Source organism: Artemia sp. Qi Xiang Cuo, chromosome 7, assembly GCF_049724085.1.
Source record: "Artemia sp. Qi Xiang Cuo chromosome 7, ASM4972408v1, whole genome shotgun sequence".
Lineage (NCBI taxonomy): Eukaryota > Metazoa > Arthropoda > Branchiopoda > Anostraca > Artemiidae > Artemia > Artemia sp. Qi Xiang Cuo.
Window position 1 is genome coordinate 52,273,248 of NC_142800.1, and position 20,415 is coordinate 52,293,662.

The following is a 20,415-nucleotide window of genomic DNA, read 5'->3' on the forward strand; positions in this document are numbered from 1 at the left end:
TTTCGAAGTTTCGACGACAACTCCTTCGATACGAAGTGCCTGGGTACTGAGAAAAAAACACACAAAAAAACACATTGTGCCCACATCTTTCTTTACCTAGGCAGCGCTAGCGCGCTGCCTATGATAGATGCTATACCGAAATGCATGAAAAAGTGACCGGTTGGATATCATTCATGCCAATCCTTTGTACCAATTCAAATAGAAACAAGGGTTTTACAAAAGTAGTAATAGAGAAGGAAAAAATAATGGCGAAGACAAACAAATAAACAAAATATATTCACATGTTCCAGAATCTGAGATCTGGACCCGAAATCTATAAATCGAAATCGAACTTAACTAGTCGATAAATACAAAGCATTGTTTTAAACGTCAAAAGAAGATATTTTGGTGCACATAAAAGGTCTTGAGTTGCAAAATAAGTCGTCTTGAACAAACGCTATTAAAAGTCAGCCTAATAAGGCTTTACTTGTAACATGGAAAGAAGTCAGAAAACGGGGAAACTTTTAGGGATTTCGGTATTGGAAATAGGGATTTTTAGGGATTTTCCACCAGCCTTTTAGGGATTGAAAAAATTTGAAGTGGAAACACTTGTAATATAGCGTAAGAATCAATTTTGTTAACATTCCTGTTCAAATAGTAAGCACAATAGCATACTTACTTCCAGATTGTGTCCTACTTTATTCTACTCTTTTTTTTGCCCTTACAGTAGTAAGCTATCTAGTACTATCACGAGTGATTGCGTAATATGCCTTACCAGGGCCAGTTACCTATTACTAGTGTGCAGTTTAACCGGTATATTGGCCTGTCAGGGTCAGTCACCTATTACTATGAACGGTACTTGTCTTAGCAGACGGGTTTATATGAGGTAAACGCCATTTTTTTGATCTGGTTAGGTTGGTATAATCTGGTCTGGTTTGTTATTGCCAGAAGGGTTACTCAATTTACATCTTAGTGTTAACTGGGGGATGACTTAGTCTAATTGTGTAGAAACTAAAGGAAAATTTGAAGGTGGAGAAAAAAAGGGGTAATTAGTGATTGGATAATTTTAACAAGAAATGACTGAAAAGTGTTTTGGAGGAGATGGGATGAATATGTACTGTATAATACACAAGTGGTGATTTGCACAGTGTTGTCAATTTTAAATAGTTTAGAAATAAAAAAAAATAACAAGAAATGGCTGAAAAGTGTTTAGAGGGAGTTGGGTTGCACGATGGTTGACTTGCACGAGGGTTCAGTTACATGCGGATTCAGTTACACGGGGATTAGTTAAATGGGGTTGAGTTGCACGAGGATTCAGTAGCCCGGAGGTTCAGTTGTATGGGGTTTCGGTTAGACAGGGGTCCAGTTACATGGAGGGGTCAGTTGCATGGGGGGTTATCTGATATAAAAAACACTTCATTCTAAACAAATTGTAGTTACAAAAAGATTTATAGGCCCTTAATTTAGGTATCTAACTATCTCGCAATGGCGAAGAACTGCTAAGAATATTGATATCTGCTATAAAAAAAACACTTCAATCTAAACAAATTGTAAATACAAAAAGATTTATAGGCCCTTAATTTAGGGGTCCGGCTATCTCATAATAGCTAAGAACTGCTAAGAATCTTGATATCTGCTATAAAAAACACTTCATTTTAAACAAATTGTAGGTACAATAAGATTTATAGGCCCTTAATTTAGGTATCTGACTATCTCGTAATGGCTACGAACTGCTAAGAATCTTGATATCTGCTATAAAAAAACATAGAAAAATAGTTTAACGTTATGCTATACGAAAAATTTGATACTAAGAGGGATGTAGATGGCAAGAAAACTGTGTTTATCTCTTTGGGATGTTTATGTCTCTTTGGGGTGTTTGTGTTTCTTTGGGATGTGCGTGTCTCTTTTGGCTGTGTGTTTCTTTGGGGTGTTTGAGTCTTTTTGATCTGTTTATGTTTCTTTGGGCTGTTTGAGTCTTTTTGCTCTGTGTTTGTCTCTTTGGGGTGTTTGTGTCTCTTTGGGCTGTTTGTGTTTCTTTGGGCTATGTGTGTCTCTTAGGGCTGTGTGTGTCATTTTGATCTGTGTGTCTTTCTATTGGATGTTTGTGTCTCTTAGGGACCGTGTGTATCTCTTTGGGCTATGTGTGTCTCTTCGGGGCGTTTGAATCTTTTGGTCTGTATGTTTCTGTTTTGGCGTTTTTGTCTGTATTTGGGGTGTTTGTGTGTGTGTCTAATTGGGCTGTTTATGTCCATTCGGGCTGTGTGTGTCTCTTTCGACGTTGTGTTTTTCTCTTTGTGCTCTGTGTGTCTCTTTAGGCTGTGTTTCTATTTTGGCAGTTTTAATCTTTTTGGTTTGAGTGTGTCTCTTTTGGCTTTTGGTGTCGTTTTGGGCTTTATGTGTCTCTGTTGGATGTGTGCGTCTCTTTGGGCCGTGTGCATCTCTGTGAGGTGTATGTGTCTCTTGGGCTGTTTGAGTCATTTTTGTCTTCGTTTTTTTTTTTTTGAGGGTTGTGTCTCTTATAGACCTCTTGTGTCTCTTTGGGATATTTGTGTCTCTCTTTGGGTGTTTGAATGGTTGTGTTATGTTTGTGTTTGTATGTATATTTTTTGTCTCTTTTGGCGGTGTGTGTGTCTCTTTGGGCCTTGTGTGTCTCTTCGGACTGTGTGTATGTCTCTTTAGCCTGTTTGTGTGTCTCTTTGGGCTGTGTGTTTCTTTAGGCTGTGTGTCTCTTTGGGCAGTTTGAATCTTTATGGTCTGTGTGTGTCTCTTTTGACTGTTTGTGTCGTTTTGGGCTTTGTGTCTCTCTGTTGGATGTGTGCATCTCTTTGGGCCATGTACGTCTCTTTGGGCTGTGGGTATCTCTTTGTGATGTGTGTCTCTTTAGGCTGTGTGTGTCTCGTTGGACTGTGTGTCTTTTTTGGGGTGTCTGAGTCTTTTTGGTCTGTAAGTGGCTCTTTGGGCTGTTTGAGTCTTTTAGGTCGGTGTTTGTCTCTTTGGGTTGTGTTTCTCTTTGGGCTGTCTGTGTCTCTTTGAGCTGTTTGTGTCTCTTGAGGCTGTGTGTGCCCCTTTGGGCTGTGTGCCCCCAGGGCATAACTTAATGCCCCCAGGGCATAATGCCCCCAGGGCATAACTTAAAACCCTTGCTCTGAGGGTTGTGGGGGAGTCTCCTCCTCAAAAACACATTTTCTATCTTGAAATAAACTACACTGAACAAAATGGCTATCTCAAAATTTTGATTGGGTGGGTTTGGGGGAACAAGGGCGCGAGGGGGTCTAGTTGCCCTCCATTACTTTCGACTATTAAAAAGGCCACTAGCCTTTTGAATTTCCAATCGAATGAGCCTGTTTTGAAGTTTCTACGACAACACCTTCAATGAAACCTTATATGCCCCCAGGGCATAACTTAAAACCCTTGCCCCGAGGGTTGTGGGGGAGTGTCCTCCTCAAAAACATATTTTCTATCTGGAAATCAACTGCGCTGAACAAAATGACTATCTCACAATTTTGATTGGATGTGTTTGGGGGAAGGATGGGCATTGGGGGGGGCTAGTTGCCCTCCAATCACTTTCGACTATTAAAAAGGGCACTAGCTCTTTGAATTTCCAATCGAATAAGCCTTTTTTGAAATTTCTACGACAACGTGTCCCATAAAAACCTTATATGCCCCCAGGGCATAACTTAAAACCCTTGCCCTGAGGGTTGTGGGGGAATGTCTTTCTCAAAAACATATTTTCAATCTGGAAATCAACTAGCCTACGCTAAACAAAATGGCTATCTCGAAATTTTGATTGAATGTGTTTGGGTGAATGATGGACGTGGGGGGAGGGGCTAGTTGCCCTCCAATCACTTTCGACTATTTAAAAGGGCACTAGCCCTTTGAATTTCGAATCAAATGAGCCACTTCTGAAGTTTCTATGACTACACCTTCTATAAGAACTTTATATACCCCAGGACATAACTTAAAACCCTTGCCCTGAGGGTTGTTTGGGAGTCTCCTCCTCAAAAACATATATTACTACGCTGAACAAAATGGCTATCTCAAAATTTTGATTGGATGTGTTTGGGAGAATGATGGACGTGGGGGAGGGGCTAGTTCCCCTCCAATCACTTTCAACTATTAAGAAGAGAACTAGCACTTTGAATTTCCAATCGAATGAGCCTGTTTTGAAGTTTCTACGACAACGCCTTCTTATAAAAACCTTATATGCCCCAAGGGCATAACTTAAAACCCTTGCCCTGAGGGTTGTGGGGGAGTGTCCTCCTAAAAAAAATATTTTCTATCTGGAGATCAACTAGCCTACGCTAAACAAAATGACTATCTCACAATTCTGATTGGATGTGTTTGGGGGAATGATGGACGTGGGGGGTCTACTTGCCCTCCAATCACCTTCAACTATTAAAATGGGCACTAGCCCTTTGAATTCCAAATTGAATGAGCCTGTTTTGAAGTTTCTACGACAACCCCTTCTATAAAAACCTTATATGCCCCCCTGGCATAACTTAAAACCCTTGCCCTGAGGGTTGTGGGGAAGTTCCCTCCTCAAAAAGAAATTTTTTATCTGGAAATCAGCTACGCTGACAAAATACCTATCTCAAAATTTTGATTGGATGTGTTTGGGGGAATGATCGGTGTGGGGGGGGCTAGTTGCCCTCCAATCACTTTCGACTATTAAAAAGGGCACTAGCCCTTTGAATTTCCAATCAAAAGAGCCAGTTTTGAAGTTTCTATAACAACGCCTTCTATAAAAACCTTATATGCCCCAAGGGCATAGCTTAAAACCCTTGCGCGGAGGGTTTTGGGGGAGTCTCCTCCTCAAAAAAGACATTTTCTATCTGGAAATCAGCTACGCTGACAAACTACCTATCTCAAAATTTCGATTGGATGTGTTTGGGGGAATGATGGCGCGGGGAGGGGGGCTAGTTGCCCTCCGATAACTTTTGACTTAAAAAGGGCACTAGCCCTATTAATTTCCAGTCGAATGAGCCTGTTTTGAAGTTTCTCTGACAACGCCTTCTATAAAATCCCTATATGCTCCCAGGGCATAACTTAAAACCATTGCCCTGAGGGTTTTGCGGGAGTGTCCTCCTCAAAAACCTATCTTTTATCTGGAAATCAAATACGTTGAAGAAAATGGCTATCTCTCAAGTTTGATTGGATATGTTTAGGGGAACGATGGGCGTGGGGGGTGGCTAGTTGCCCTCCAATCACTTTCGACTATTAAAAAGGGCACTAGCCCTTTGAATTTCCAATCGAATGAGACTGTTTTGAAGCTTCTACGACAACGCCTTCAATAAAAACTTATATGCCCCCAGGGCATAACTTAAAACCCCTGCCCTGAGGGTTTTTGGGGAATGTCCTCCTCAAAAAAATATTTTCTATGTGGAAATCAACTACGCTGAACAAAATGGCTATCTCACAACTTTGATTGGATGTGTTTGGGGGAATGATGGGCATGGGGGGGCCTAGTTGCCCTTCAATCACTTTCGACTCTTAAAAAGGGCACTAGCCCTTTGAATTTCCAATCGAATGGTCCTGTTTTTAAGTTTATACGACAACGCCTTCTATAAAATCCTTATATGCCCCCAGGGCATAACTTAAAACCCTTGCCCAGAGGGTTCTGGGGGAGTTTCCTCCTCAAAAACAAATGTTCTATCTGGAAATCAACTACGCTGAATAAAATGGCTATCTCAAAATTTCAATTGGATGTAATTAGGGGAATGATTGTCGGGGTTGGGGGGGGCTAGTTGCCCTTCAATCACTTTCGACTAATAAAAACGGCACTAGAACTCTCGATTTCCAATCGAACAAACCCCCCAAATGAAGTCCCTATGATAATTCCTTCTATATGAAGTGGCCTGCTTTAAAGAAAAAAAAATAATAAACTGTACATTGTGTCAACATTGATCTTATATGCCCTCAGGGCATAACTTAAAACCCTTGCCCCGAGGGTTGTGGGGGAGTGTCTTCCTCAAAAAGATATTTTCTATCTAGAAATCAACTACGCTGAACAAAATGAATATGTCAAAATTTTGATTGGATGTGATTGGGGGCGTGATGGGCGGGGGGGGGGATAGTTGCCCTCCAATCACTTTCGACTGTTAAAAAGGGCACTATTCACTCCAATTTCCAATCGAATGAGCCCTTTTCGAAGTTTCTACGAAACACTCCTTCGATACAACTCCTTCGAAAACGTGTTATTTCTAAGAGAAATTCGAGTGTGTTAAGTAAAAGTATGTTAGTATTATAGAAAAAAATTGATGCATCGAAGAGAAAATCTGTTAGTGTTAAGTAAAAGTTTGGTAGTATTAAAGAAGAATGTTGTTACTTTGACGAGAAGGTTTGTTAGTGTTAAGCGAAACTTGCTACTTCTGACTGAAAAGTTGTTATCACATTCAAAAAATTGTTACTTCTAAGAAAAAATTTGGTATTTTTGGCAGAAAACTTGCTAGTTCGAGCAGAAATCGTGTTATCACTGACGGAAAATTTTATTTCTAAGAAAAATTTGTGTGTGTTAAGTAAAAGTATGTTAGTTTTAAGGTAAAATGTTGTTACTATGATGAGAAAATTTGTTAGTGTTAAGGAAACCTTGCTACTTCTGGCAGAAAATTTTGTTATCACTGACGAAAAGTATTATTTCTAAGAGAAATTTGAGTGTGTTAGGTAAACGTATGTTAGTATCATAGGCAGCGCGCTAGCGCTGCCTAAGTAAAGAACGATGTGGGCACAATGTGTTTTTTTTTCTATACCCGGGCACTTCGTGTCGAAGGAGTTGCATATTTTTCTAATAAAGTCATCGGTTTTATTCAATTTTAAGGTTAATTTAGGCTTGGTTACATGTGCGCGCGTAACCTAGTCTAAATTAACCTTAAAAAAGAATAAAACCAATGACTTTATTAGAAAAATATGCAATCAAATTAACCTTAAAAATGAATAAAATCCAACTTTATTAAAAAAATATGCAAAAATATCTGAATTTCTGCTCGTTTTTTAAATAACGCCAGATTACCTGGCTCCTTTTCCACGGAAAAATCCCCCTTCCCATAGAAATAACCTCTGTGCAATTCAATCCTGTTAAAAAGTTACCCCAGGCAATTACCATACTTGCTCTGATGAAACTGATTGTGTAGAACTAGGGTTATGGAAATGTTTTCATGATGAGAGCGAATGGTAAACAGTTGTAGCATTTCCTGTGAGAACTGTTCAATTGATTCAGCTAAAGCATCAATAATCAGTCAGCTTGCTACTTATGACAGAAAAATTGTTATCATCAACAAAAAATTGTTAATTCCAAGAAAAATTTGGTATGTTTGACTTAAAACTTGTTACTTCTGATAGATAACTTGTCATCATAACAAGAATTGCTACTTATAAGAAAAAATTTGGTATCTTTGAAAGAAAACTTGCTAGCTCAAGCAGAAAACATGTTATCACTGACGAAAAATGTTACTTCCAAGAGAAATTTGGGTGTGTTAAGTAAAAAATTGTTAGTATTAAGGAAAAAAGGTGTTACTTCGAAGAGACGATTTGTTATCTTCGACGGAAAACTTGGTGCTGTTAGAAGAAATTCGTTACTTCTAAGAAAAATTTGTTATCTTTGCTGGACAACTTGCTAGTTTTTAGCAGAAATCATGTTATCTGTGACTATAAATTGTTACTTTTAAGATAAAATTTGTTATCTTTGACGGATAAGTTGGAGTTATAGAAAAAATTTGTTACTGTTAAGAAAATACTGGTTATTTCTAGGAGAAATTTAATGTTAAGTAAAATTTTGTTAGTATTAAGGAATAATGTTGTTACTTCTATGAGACAATTTGTTAGTGTTAAGGAAAATTTTCTACTTCTGTCAGAAAAGTTATTATCACAATCACAAAATTTGTTACTTATAAGGAAAAATTTGGTATCTTTGGTAGAAAACTTGCTAGTTTGAACAAACAACGTGCTATCACTGACAAAAATATTATTTCTAAGGGAAAATTGAGTGTGTTAAATAAAAGTGTGTTAGTTTTAAGAAAAAAGTTGACACTTCGAAGGAAAAATTTGTTAGTGTTAAGGAAAATTTGCTACTTCTGACAGAAAACTTCTTATCATAACAAAAAAATTGTTACTTCAAAGAAAGCTTGTTACTTCTAGCGGATAAGTTGTCATCATACCGAAAAATTGTTACTTCTAAGACAAAAATTTGGTATCTTTGACAGAAAACTTGCTAGTTCAAGCAGAAAACATGTTATCACTGACGAAAAGTGCAAAATTTCTAAGCAAAATTTTAGTGTGTTAAGTAAAGTATGTTATCACTGACGAAAAATATTATTTCTAAGAGAAATTTGAGTGTGTTAAGTAAAATTGTGTTAGTTTTAAGGTAAAATGTTGTTACTTTGATGAAAAAATTTGTTAGTGTTAAGGAAAACTTGCTACTTATGGCAGAAAACTTCTTACCACAACGAAAAATTGTTACTTCTAAGAAAAATTTCGTATCTTTGACAGAAAACTTGCTATTTCGAACAGAAAACTTGTTATCATAACTAAAAAATTGTTACTTCTAAGAAAAAAATTTTGGTATCTTTGACAGAAAACTCGCTACTTCAAGCAGAAAACGTGTTATCACTGACGAAAAGTATTATTTGTATGAGAAATTTGAGTGTGTTAAGTAAAAGTATGTTAGTATTATGGAAAAAAGTTGATGCATCGAAGAGAAAATCTGTTAGTGTTGATTAAAATTTTAGCAGTATTAAAGAAGAGTGTTGTTACTTTGAAGAGGTTTGTTAGTGTTAAGCATAACTTGCTACTTCTGACAGGAAAGTTGTTATCACATTCAAAAAATTGTTACTTCTAAGAAAAAATTTGGTATCTTTGGTAGAAAATTTGCTAGTTTGAACTGAAAACGTCGTATCACTGACGAAAAATATTATTTCTAAGAGAAATTTGTGTGTCTTAAGAAAAAGTATGTTAGTTTTAATGTAAAATGTAGTTACTTTGATGAGAAAATTTGTTAGTGTTAAGGAAAACTTGCTACTTCTGGCAGAAAACTTCTTATCACTGACGAAAAGTGTTATTTCTAAGGGAAATTTGAGTGTGTTATGTAAAAGTTAGCTTACATAAGCCTTTAGCTTACAATTTTATATGTATTTAAAACTATTAGTTTCTATTATTTGGTCTAGAATTGAATATTTTCAAATTCTCTTAAAATTTTGTAAACAGTAGATACTTAAAATGTATCAGCAAATAATATGATCATCGTTTCTTAAAATGTTGAATTACTTCAAGTTGTTCAGTTACACCTTTCGGTAAAGTTGTGCTTTCCAAAATACTTTTATGGAGCCAGCACCACACAATAAGTACCTGGATGCAGAAGGTGGTATCTCTGCTTATTTTGGAATTTTTTTAACCGAAACTAAAGATTACTCAAGGGGGTCCTACTTTTCGCCACGATGTACATTTCAGAATGACTCATGGGCCGCACATTTAACTTTACATGCAACACGGTTCCCCCATTTTTGGCAAACATCCGCCAGGCTTGGCCCGTGCCAACTGGTGTGCGTAATTTCTGAGAGAGGATGCCCCCTCAAGATTACTTTGCATGTTTAAAACTACTAGCTTGACATATACCCATTTAGCGAAGAGAACATGGCGGAAGTTGTTCAATTCATTTGAGAGTAGGGGGTCCAATTCTGAAATTTTAATCCCAACCGTATCTGTAATCAATTTCAGCTTCAATCAAATTATCAGTAATTATTGAAGCTATATTTGGCCCGAAACTTTAGTGTTAAGTGCGTAAACCTGTTGTTGACAAGATACAATTCCTGAAGATTGCTTAATTACTTTGAAATCAAGAAACATCACGGGTTGTCTTGAAACTGTGAAAAGGCGGACTTATGCATACGAAAACAGTGAAAAGTTTTACCAAAATTAATGACGTGGTTTGGTGAACCGTTAAAAGCATTTTACAAGCCTAAAAGTTGCCAGATATATTTTGAACATAGAAACGTGATGTCATTGAAAGTGAAAACTTTGGTATTTATGAAGTAATAAAAATGGTGAGCTTAAAGGTATTTCTTTTGCTTTAAGTAGGATCTTTGTATTGTATTTTTAGTTGAAAAATGCAAGGCCATGAAACTTAAATTAATGGTGAACTATTCTCAGGCTATTGTGTTCATCATTGATTCTGCATTAAACTTACATTCTTCAAAGTTGAAAGTCTCCTCGCCACCAGGGTTGCCACCCTGACCTGGAAGAATTTACTAAATCGGAGAGAAAAAATTTACTAGATCGCATCTGTTTTTACTAAATGCACAAAAAATTTTTTTGCGCGTCCGGCTACGCCGAACGCGCACCATCAAGCATCGATATTTACTATAGGAGGATAATCAATTTCTTTTTTTTGCTCCTTTCCTCTTTTCTTTTTCCTTTTTTCTTCTTTTTTCTCCTTTCCTCTTTTCTTTCGTTTTCATAGTATGATTGAAAATTATATATATATAGTATGATTGAAATTTATATATATATATAAATATATATATATATATATATATATATATATATATATATATATATATATATGTATATATCAAGGCCGTATCCAGGGGGGGGGGGGGGGGGTTACCCGGTTTGAACCCCCCCCCCCCCGAAATTTTTGACCGACTCGAAAATAAGTCGAAAGTTAGTAAAACCTAGGTAAAAATCAGTAAAATTAGTCGAAAAGTGAGTCGAAAATTAGTAAACCCCCCCCCCAAAAAAAAAAGTTAAAAATTAGTAAAACCCCCCTGAACAAAAATCATGGATACGGCCCTGGTATATATATATATATATATATATAATATATATATATATATATATATATATATATATATATATATATATATATATATATATATATATATATATATATATATATATATATATATATATAATATTACATTTCTACTTACTTTTAATTTCTCTCATCATGCTCCTTTTTTCTCAATAAAAATTTTCAAACTGAGGAGATTCACCTAATCCCCTTGGGTGGTTGGCTTTTGTTTTGACTCCAGTAGATTCCTAAGTGTCATTATAGCTTCATTTTTAGTTGGTAAGATTTGATACACAGAAAGCTGATTTTGTCGACCTTTAGACGCCGGGAGTGAAGTGTCTGTTTATGAAAATAGGTGACTGCTTGTCTATCTCTGAGACAGACAAGCAAAATTGTAAACTGTAAAACAGACGAGCAAAAATTGTAAAGTGTCATATGTTTACGATAATTTTTTTCCCTGAATTCATGGAAAACAAAAAACAGTTTTGTTTACTATAAACTTTTTACTAGTTTTTACTAGATTTCGGGAAATTTACTAGATCCTCTAAATTTACTAGATTTTTTTTTTACTAGATCTAGTAAAATCCTACTGACGGTGTCAACCCTGCTCGCCACTATGCGGCCAGTGTTGTTAATTCACGAAAATGCAGCAGGGGGAAATGTACATTTCAAAATCTAGAGGACTATCCCCTCCAATACGCAGCGGTAACTATTAGCAACCTAGTAAAGAGTCATGTAAGGTCAACCAGACCATAGCGCCATTGATCTCAGATGGTAAATTTTTCGTTATTCATATTATTCACTTGCGAATAAAGTAAACATACCACTCAATCCCCTTTTTTATGCTCTTTCCAAATATAATACTCATTTTTGTCGGAAATGAAGGTACTCTTCTATTAACTGGACTCTTTTTATATCTCAAACTCGAGGCGCGTTGAAAAACCCGTTTTTACGGGATGATATAAGACACCGCTGTAGAGAAATACAATATATAGCGTGGTTTTAATTGCGTATACGATATTTAAAGTGTTTTTTTGTGTTTGTTTTTTTTTTGGAGGGGGGGGAAGAGGTACCTATGTTAGGTTACGAATTTAATATATTCAATGCTTTGCCCCCCCCCCTCACCCATAATGTGCAAAAATATATCCCAAATTTGTTTATAAATTACTATATATTCATCCTATTTTATTTTATTTCATTAGAATTGACCAAACTATCACTATATAAAAGAATCCAGTTAATAGAAGAGTATCGAAATGAATTTTACCCCCCACCCCTACATATACCAATTCAGGGTATGTATTTGTACATTAGGGGGGTAGGGGTAAATTTTATTTCTTATGTAAATGAGAGGTAAGTTTAAAATTTCCCAAATCCCCCCCCCCCTAATGTGCAAAAGTATACCCTGAATTGGTATATATAGGGGTGGGGGTAAAATTCATTTCCAACAAAATGATTGTTTTATTTGGAAAGAGCATAAAAAAAGGAATCGAGTGATATGTTCACTTTATTCATAAGTCAATAATATGAATAACGAAAAATTTTATTCCTTTCATAGACATAAGCAACGATACAAAAAGCAAAACAAAAAATTTGTAACTCTCTTTTGGCTACACGCCCATTCACAATTTTTACGATTGTTTTTTTCGTAGGGAATACAAATTCTAAAGCTGTGTCTTTCGAAAATAATTTGTGCCTACTTATTTGTGGATTAATTGTAATTAATTCTAATTTGCCTACTTATTTATGGAATAATTCGGAACTAATACATAAGCACAATAACCCCAAATAAAATTTCTAGATATTTCCAAAAGACTGATCTAAATTTTATTAATTATATTTTCTTTTCGTACATTTGTTTGGAACCAATCATTACCGCAAAGTGGGTTGCAACAACGGTCGGTATTAACGTGTTGTAGCGACCATACTCAAGTTCTTGATCTGAGTAAAACTAGTTTCTCTGTCTGCGTTCGGAGATAATTAACTTAGTCTCAGTGAGATAAACTACTATGCAGGTATATCCTTTCTCAAATCCATTAACCTTTCACACTACCCCAGACAATGCAGCAAATTTTCCTCTCATCTCCACACATCGGGAAACTGTAAGGACCACTCTTCACTCTAAATACCGAATACATTTTCTCTGGATGATTTTACAGGTTTCAGCCAACCACAGAAAAGAGATGTTTTTCTTTTCAATCATCGTGAATCGCAAACTTTGAAGAATTCTTCTATTCTTTCTGTTCTCTATTCTTGTCTTGGCTGGTAACTAAGAGATATTCTCATAATTAAGTCTTTTATTTCACCTACACCTGGTCCGACCTGTGTTGAAGAGGAGGGGGATGGGATCAAAATATACTTTTGTCAGGATAACTACTAAATGGTATGGCGGAATACATTTGACAACAGCAGCCCGTAGGCAACAACAGGTTCTGCAACGCTTGCAAAGGGCCTTGACACCTAAAATCTAGCTCGGCCTGAGCTGTTATAAATAATAAAAAACTAGTTTTTTCAACTGAAAGTAAGGAGCAGCATTAAAACTTAAAACGAACAGAAATTATTACATATATTAGGGGGTTCGCCCCCTCGTCAATACCTCGCTCTCTACACTAAAGTTCGAAGTTTGTTATAATTCTTTAAGAATGACCCCTGAATCACAAAGGCCGTTTAATTAGAATAAATAGCTCTTTTGAAAGTCGGAAAAAAACAAATTTAGCGTAAAGAGTGAGGTATTGACTATCAGACAAACCCCCTCATACACGTAATCATTTCTGTTCGTTTTAAGTTTTAATGTTGCTCCTTACTTTCAGTTGAAAAAAAAACTTGTTTTTTCAACTGATTTCTGATCGTTTTTTAAATAATGCTGGGAAATCCAGCGCTCCCTTCATAGAAAATTTCCTTCCCCCGTGGAAAGATCCTCCCATGTACGACTAAACTTGATGAAACTTTGAAATCAGCATAAAAAAAAAACAATTCTTTTGATGTGTGTCCCGATTGGTTATGTTTACTCAGGCTGCATCATTTGTTTTTGTTTTTCTATTCTACACAAAGAGAAACACATTTTATTTGTAAATGTTAATGCCCTGCTTATGATGACAGGAAATGATTTGGTTATTGTATTTCTTAATTAATATTTATGGTAAAATTTTAGAGTTGTAATTTGCATTTCCCATTTCAGGGTCAAGCGACAGTCTTTGTGGCACTTTGTTTATTGGTTGTATCAGTAATTGGTATGCATTTAGAAGAAAAAGAGATGACTTCAGAAAATGGAAATAAATCGAATTTCTTTTTAACAGCTCTCAGAAGTCTTCAAAAACTCCCCAAAAAGGGTGAAATTATTGAAAGACTACGAAATAAATATGGGGGAGTATATGAAAAGATACCGATGCGCAGTACAAAACGGAACAGAGCTATGGACAGTCCAATGCATATTCATCCATTGAAAGCTGAAGGATTCTCAAAAGAAGGAGATTTACTTTTATTAAGAAGATTGTTTAGAAGCAAACAAAACAGAGACACTGTTTTCCAAAAATATTTCGGAAAGAAAGACAAAAGTGAAACAGAGTTAAGTAAAAGAACAGATGGATTGCCATCATATGTGCTAGGAACAAGTGGCGAAACTTATAAATATGAACCGCCAAGACCGGAATATCTATGGTCTAAGAGAGTCTACTCTGTTTTTAGTCCTGATCGTGAAGATTATGAATATTTTGAAGACTTTTAGCTAATTTCATTTTGAAAACGGTTGTGTTAGAGATTGTTTTATGTATCGCTTTGCAGCGTCTATTTAACATATTTGTTTCCTTTTATATGACCATTATTATTTATTTTTCGTCTGATATTGCTGAAATAAAATCTAGTCGTTTCAAAGTTTGCTTAGTTTATAAAAACGGCTCATGCATTATCTCTGATATTCGTTAACTATTATGATACAGAAGATTTGTCATTTATATCTCAATTCCTGTTGTTTCTTTTCTGAGTAATTAGTAACTGAAGTAAGGAGGAAGTAATATTCTGATATTCATAGCGAACTGTCTAAAGTGCAACTACTCCATCTAAAATATAGTAACTATACTCGTTTTAAGCTACAGTTACTTATTACTTCTGGGACAAATAGAATGTCTTATTAAACCAAAGTCAATTTTCCCTGACTTACTTATCCCACCTTAATTATTTCCTTATCAGCTCCTCAGACTGAAAACGAATTATGTTTTGGATGAATAGAACTTAAGTTCAAGGTTACAAACATGGTTATATCAAAACAAGGAATTAACGGAATTGAGCTAAAAAAAAAATTTTTCAATGAGTTTAAATTGATTGGTAATCTAAGAATTTCATCAATAGATTTTCTCCTATTTTGGTTCAAATGATTATTTTTGACACAAAATAGCAGAAAATACCCCTTTGCTGTGGTATAATCTTTTCTCCTACTTAAAAAGGACACTGTAAATTTTGGTTTCCATTCAAATGAGCCTTCTGCCAATGTTCTAGCATTGGTTCAAGTAGATTCAATGCTCTAGTAGGGTCATTGGTTCAAAACAATCCTTCCTAAGAAAAAAAGAAATAAATACACATCCGCAATCATTCGTCTCGAAAAAAAGCAATTTTTTTTAAGATACGAGATTTAAACCTCTGCAATAGAATTCTCTGATACGCTGAACTTGATCGTGTAAATTTTTCGAAGACCACTCACCCTTTAGAGGGCGACTTTGCCCCTTTTTCAAAACTGGTGCAAATTATGTCAGGCTCATAAATGTTAGTGGGTAGCTCGAAACTTAATGAATTTGCTTATTTAGAAACGCAATATAAAGCTGATTCTTTTGATGTAAATATTGCTTTGAAAAATCATTAGCACTAGTTCCTCCTTACTAACAACTCGTTACCGCGAACTGTTCGACAGTTTTGCTTTATATTAATAATGACAACTTTGCTATTAAGTTCTATCAGCAAGGGCAGTTAGCATTAATTAATAGCAGAAATACAGTAGTATGCTCTCGTAAAGAAGCAGTCAGCCTGAAGTTTTAGAACTCTAAGTTGGAATATTAACTCTGAATTGTAATTAACAGCATCAAGAAATCCTGCACACCAAGTTTGGTGGAAATCAAATACTGTTTGTGCATCATCTATTTACTGTGTTTTCATATTGGACTTCTAAATTGCAATATTGGCCTAAGACTTGTTGTCAACAACAATGCAAATCCGTAAATGCTAACTTTGGTGAGAATCAAGCACTATTTTAGAGTTATGTAGTTAATTGGTTTTGAATTTGGAAGTCTATAAACCGGTAATTATCCATTGTTTAGAGAAAGGTTTTTCATGATTGCATCAATAGTTGAAACCCCTCGAAAAGGGTGCTCGATCGAAATGAAAAGTACCATCATTTCGACATCACCATTGTCGAAAACTCTATATCAGGAAACTTACAACCCCCTACCTTGAAAATCAACTAGGAAAATCGCTATTTCTCCATGGGTACCACTGACGTGTCCTCTTTTTTTTTTTTTTTTTTTTTTTTTTTTTTTTTTTCTTTTTTTTTTACTAGTGGGGCACTGTAACATCATAGAGAGCTGCTTAATGGTACATTTCAAAGGAAATTGACTTATTTAAGTGATTCCTATAAGTAGCAAAACACATTAAAAGTGAAATACTACTTTTTACAAAAGCTGCATGTTCATATATTACATTATGTCATATTGGGTAAGGTGTCATATTTCAGTGACTCTGCTCCCTGATTCCCTGGTTCGTTCTTTACTAGATCCAGCTAAGAAAAAAAGACGGCTTTTTCCTGTGCAATATACATTGGTAAGGACTGATTTTTATTTGAAGTTTGTAACCACGTTTGATAAAGGTTCAGCCGAATATTGATATTTATGAAAGATCTAAAACTTGATGGATTCGCCAGCTTCACAACTAGTCTGGCCTTCTCCTGAAGAGATGCTATATTCCGTAAACTTGACTGGAAAACTGACAACCGTATGAGAGGACAGTAATAAGTAGCCTATATGATTGCATCAAGGTGAAGAAAAGAAGCTGTAGAATACAGCCGGGGAATGAGAGCTTCAGTTAATTTACGAGGCTCACACTCTTTTAAGTTTTACATTTACTTCATTAGAGTGGAATTTATAAGAGAATTCTCATCAAGAAGAACTTCAGGGAATCGGACATAAAGAGGAAGAACAGAATACCCTATACTCCACGAAGATATAGTTGTAATTCTGGACAACATTATGCCCATACAGAATCCAAATTCTCTGGGATTTCTCAGTAAAGTATTACCCACATCTATTATATTTTAATATAAGCTCTTTAATGACAGACACTGGGGTTAAAAAGAAACACCAAATGGAAAAGACAAAGAAAAATTGCAGCTTTTACCCATATCCGTTGCAACTATCTTTAGATAGTTTTCTTACAGTCATCTATTGACCTTGGGAGGTTTCAAATCAAGAGCATGCAACCAATTCTTGAGTGGCACTACCACCAATTATTGTTGCGTGAGGATAAGATTGAAGAATTAGTTTAGTTTATATCAGAAAGTGAAAGATACAGTAGTTCATCACTTAATATTTTAAGAAAACTAAAGGTGAGACTAAGTACTCTCTCTAATTTTAAATCGGTAATCTATCTTTACCGTAGCTGGAAATTGCTTGGGTGATAAATGTGTGATATATGGGTATCCATGGTAAATCACTGATATTAATTGCGCAAAGGTAACCAATCTAACCATAATTGAATTTGTACTATGACTTAAAAATTAACAAAGTACAATTTTTTTTATGTTCTATTATTTCCCAATCAACTTTTACTCACAATTATTTCAAGCTGCTTTAAAACTGAAAGTCTTGTCAGTTTTGTTTTGTGGAAAAAAAAAATACTTTACAGGTGTATAGGCCCGGAATGAGGTGGGGAAAGCTAAAAGACCTCTCCCCAAATGCCTTACGCAGCGTTTTTATTCGAATATTGCTTTTTTTTTGGAACAGCTTTTCAAAAATAAAAAACGTAGCATTAATAATCCAACAAGGTTAGCTATTTTTGGAAATGTATATTCTCCTTACCCCCTTTCAAGCATTATCCAACCCCCGTAAAACTTGACACTGGATCCGTGCCTGTCATAGTGGTTGGAACAAAACAAAGCAATCATAGGCATTTCTCCTAAGACATCCAATAAAATTTTTGAGTTAGCCATCTTGTTCGGCATAGTTGAAAGGCTCATTTACTATGCCTCTGGGCAAGGACCAACGCCGTACCCAGTGGGGTAGGGGGTTTTGATCCCCCCCAAAAATTGTTAAAATAACTGTCTGACTCGTAAAAACGTAAAAAAATGGATATAAACAAATTTTTGATGCCTTTTTTGAGGTTTTTGTGTAAACCCCCCCCCTGAAAAAAAGATCTTCGAGTAAACCTCCCCTCCCCCGAAAAAATCCTGGGTACGACCTTGGCAATGGTACCCACAGAAACTTTTCCAGGGAGCCAAACACTAGAATAGTAGTTGAGGGCAGGAGCAAGGGAACATATTTTAGGATACATTATCTTAGGAATGACTTTTTCTTAACATAAATAACATATCTAGAAAAAAATTATCAAACAAAAACAATAATTACCTTTGCATGCAAAATGAAACAAAACTAAGCAAATTTTAAAGAGCGGGGATTCCTGGCAAAGGGATAAATTCATTCATTCAATCAATAATATATTTAATTATTATGGCATATTATGCATTTAATCCTTGCCCATTATTTTCAAAACCTGCAGTAAAAGAAAATCAGACTCAACCCGAAATTGCGGAAAGATTTTGCTCCTCAATATTATAACAGGTATTGTAGGAGTAGAGATAGGAACTTCAAATCAGCCTCCAAGGGGACATTTTAGGCTCTGATTTCATTCCTGGAAGCTTCATCTATCTGCTCTAGATCAACAGCTTTCCAGAATCTCAAAAGCTCCTAAGGTGGGGTTTTGCCAAGATCCTCATGTTTCTAAAGACTCATACTCAAAGCTTACCTTGCCTGCATAGATACCATATTTTGATTTTATACTGGTTATCATAACAGGACAATTCTCCCCCTCGAACAGAAATCCCTTATATTTTCAGGCATTGAAAAAAATTATAGAATAGTTGCGGAAAAACTAAATTTAAACTTACAATCCAGCTGTCAAATTGACCCTCTTTCTTTACATACTCCAATTCAACTGAATAAAATAAACAGGTTCAAAAAAATTGTTTATCGCGAGTGAATCTTATCTAATAGTTTATGATAACAAATACTAAGTCAGGAGCATAGTATAAAGATATAGTTTATAATTTATATACTGTGGTCAGGAGCAACTCAGGCGATTCGTCAAAACTAGAAACCGAATTTTTAACCACAGTTGACACCAACAGAATTGGCTTTTTATACTGATTAAATAAAAAAAAAAAAATTCAACTGAAAGTAAGGAACAACATTAAAACTTAAAACTAACAGAAATTATAAGGTATATGAAGGAGCTTGCCCGCTCCTCAACCCCTTGATGTTTATGTTGAAGTGTTTTAGTACTTTAAAAAAAGCGTTTCGTTGTTCTAATCAAATAACCCTTTTGTTTCAGGATCCTTTATTAAGGAACTGGGAGAAAATTCGAACTTTAACGTAAAGATCGAGGTGTTGAGGATGGGGCAAACTACTTTATATACGTAGTAATTTCTCTTCGTTTTAATGTTGCTCCTTATTTTCAGTTTAAAAAAAAAATTATTTAATTTCTGATCGTTTTTTAAAAAGTGCCAGGAAATCTGGCCCCACCTCCACCGAGAAATCCCCTAAGAATTCTGGCAAATTCTCTAGTGTATAGTTTCCCCTGACAAATTTAATCCCTGGAAACTTCCCTCCCCATGGAAAATTCCCCCTTGGAAAAAACCCCCAGCAGAAAATGAGTCCCCCCACCCGAAAATGTATGTACATCCCAATAACAAATACTATGCGTAAACAATGGGCAAATTTAATAACTTAAAGACCTTTCCCTTTGGGTTGTGGGGGGTCATGTTATACCCAAATGCATAGTTATTGGGCCTTTCAACTATGATGAACAAAATGGCTATCTCAAAATTTTTATTGGACGATTTTGGAAAAAAGGGACGGGGGCGGGGGCCTAGTTGCCCTCTAATCTTTTTGGTCACTTAAAAAGGGCACTAGAACTTTTAATTTCCGTCCGAATGAGACCTTTCCCGATATTCTAGGACCACTGGGTCGATACGATCACCCCTGAAAAAAAAACAAAAAAACACGCATCCTTGATCTTTCTTCTGGCAAAAATTACAAAACATGTAGATAGGAGCTTGAAACCTACACAGTAGGATTCTCTGATACACTGAATCTGATGGTGTGATTTTCGTTGCGATCACTTGACTTTTAGGGGCTGTTTCCTCCTTTTTTCGAAAATCAGGAAAATTTTCTCAGGCTCGTAACCTTTGATGGATAAGACCAAACTTAATGAAATGTATATATTTGAAATCAGCATAAAAAGCCAATTTTTGTGATATATCTATTGGTATCAAAATTCCGTTTTTTATAGTTTAGGCTACTATTGAGTCGGGTCACTCCTTACTTACAGTTCGTTACCACGAACTGTTTGATTCTAAATTCATTATATCATTTAACCTTATCGTAGAGGTTTCAAGCTCCAAT

The 20,415-nt window shown here is 35.6% G+C and overlaps 2 protein-coding genes across 3 annotated transcripts in view; both read left to right on the forward strand.

Moving 5' to 3' along the window:
• The window catches only part of LOC148950408 (uncharacterized), a 65,842-nt gene that overhangs the window by 38,680 nt on the left and 6,747 nt on the right, over positions 1-20,415 (forward strand). The gene's annotated exons all lie outside the window — the stretch shown is intronic.
• Positions 9,874-14,623, forward strand: LOC148950409 (uncharacterized). Of its 2 annotated transcripts, none has more exons than XM_089091590.1 (2): positions 9,874-10,010; positions 13,938-14,623. In XM_089091590.1, exons 1-2 carry the CDS (start codon positions 10,008-10,010, stop codon positions 14,481-14,483), a joined length of 549 nt encoding a protein of 182 aa, XP_088947716.1. In that variant the 5' UTR covers positions 9,874-10,007; the 3' UTR covers positions 14,484-14,623. The 2 variants fall into 2 exon arrangements, with proteins under 2 accessions (XP_088947716.1, XP_088947715.1); XM_089091589.1 differs by having other exon boundaries at positions 9,935-10,022.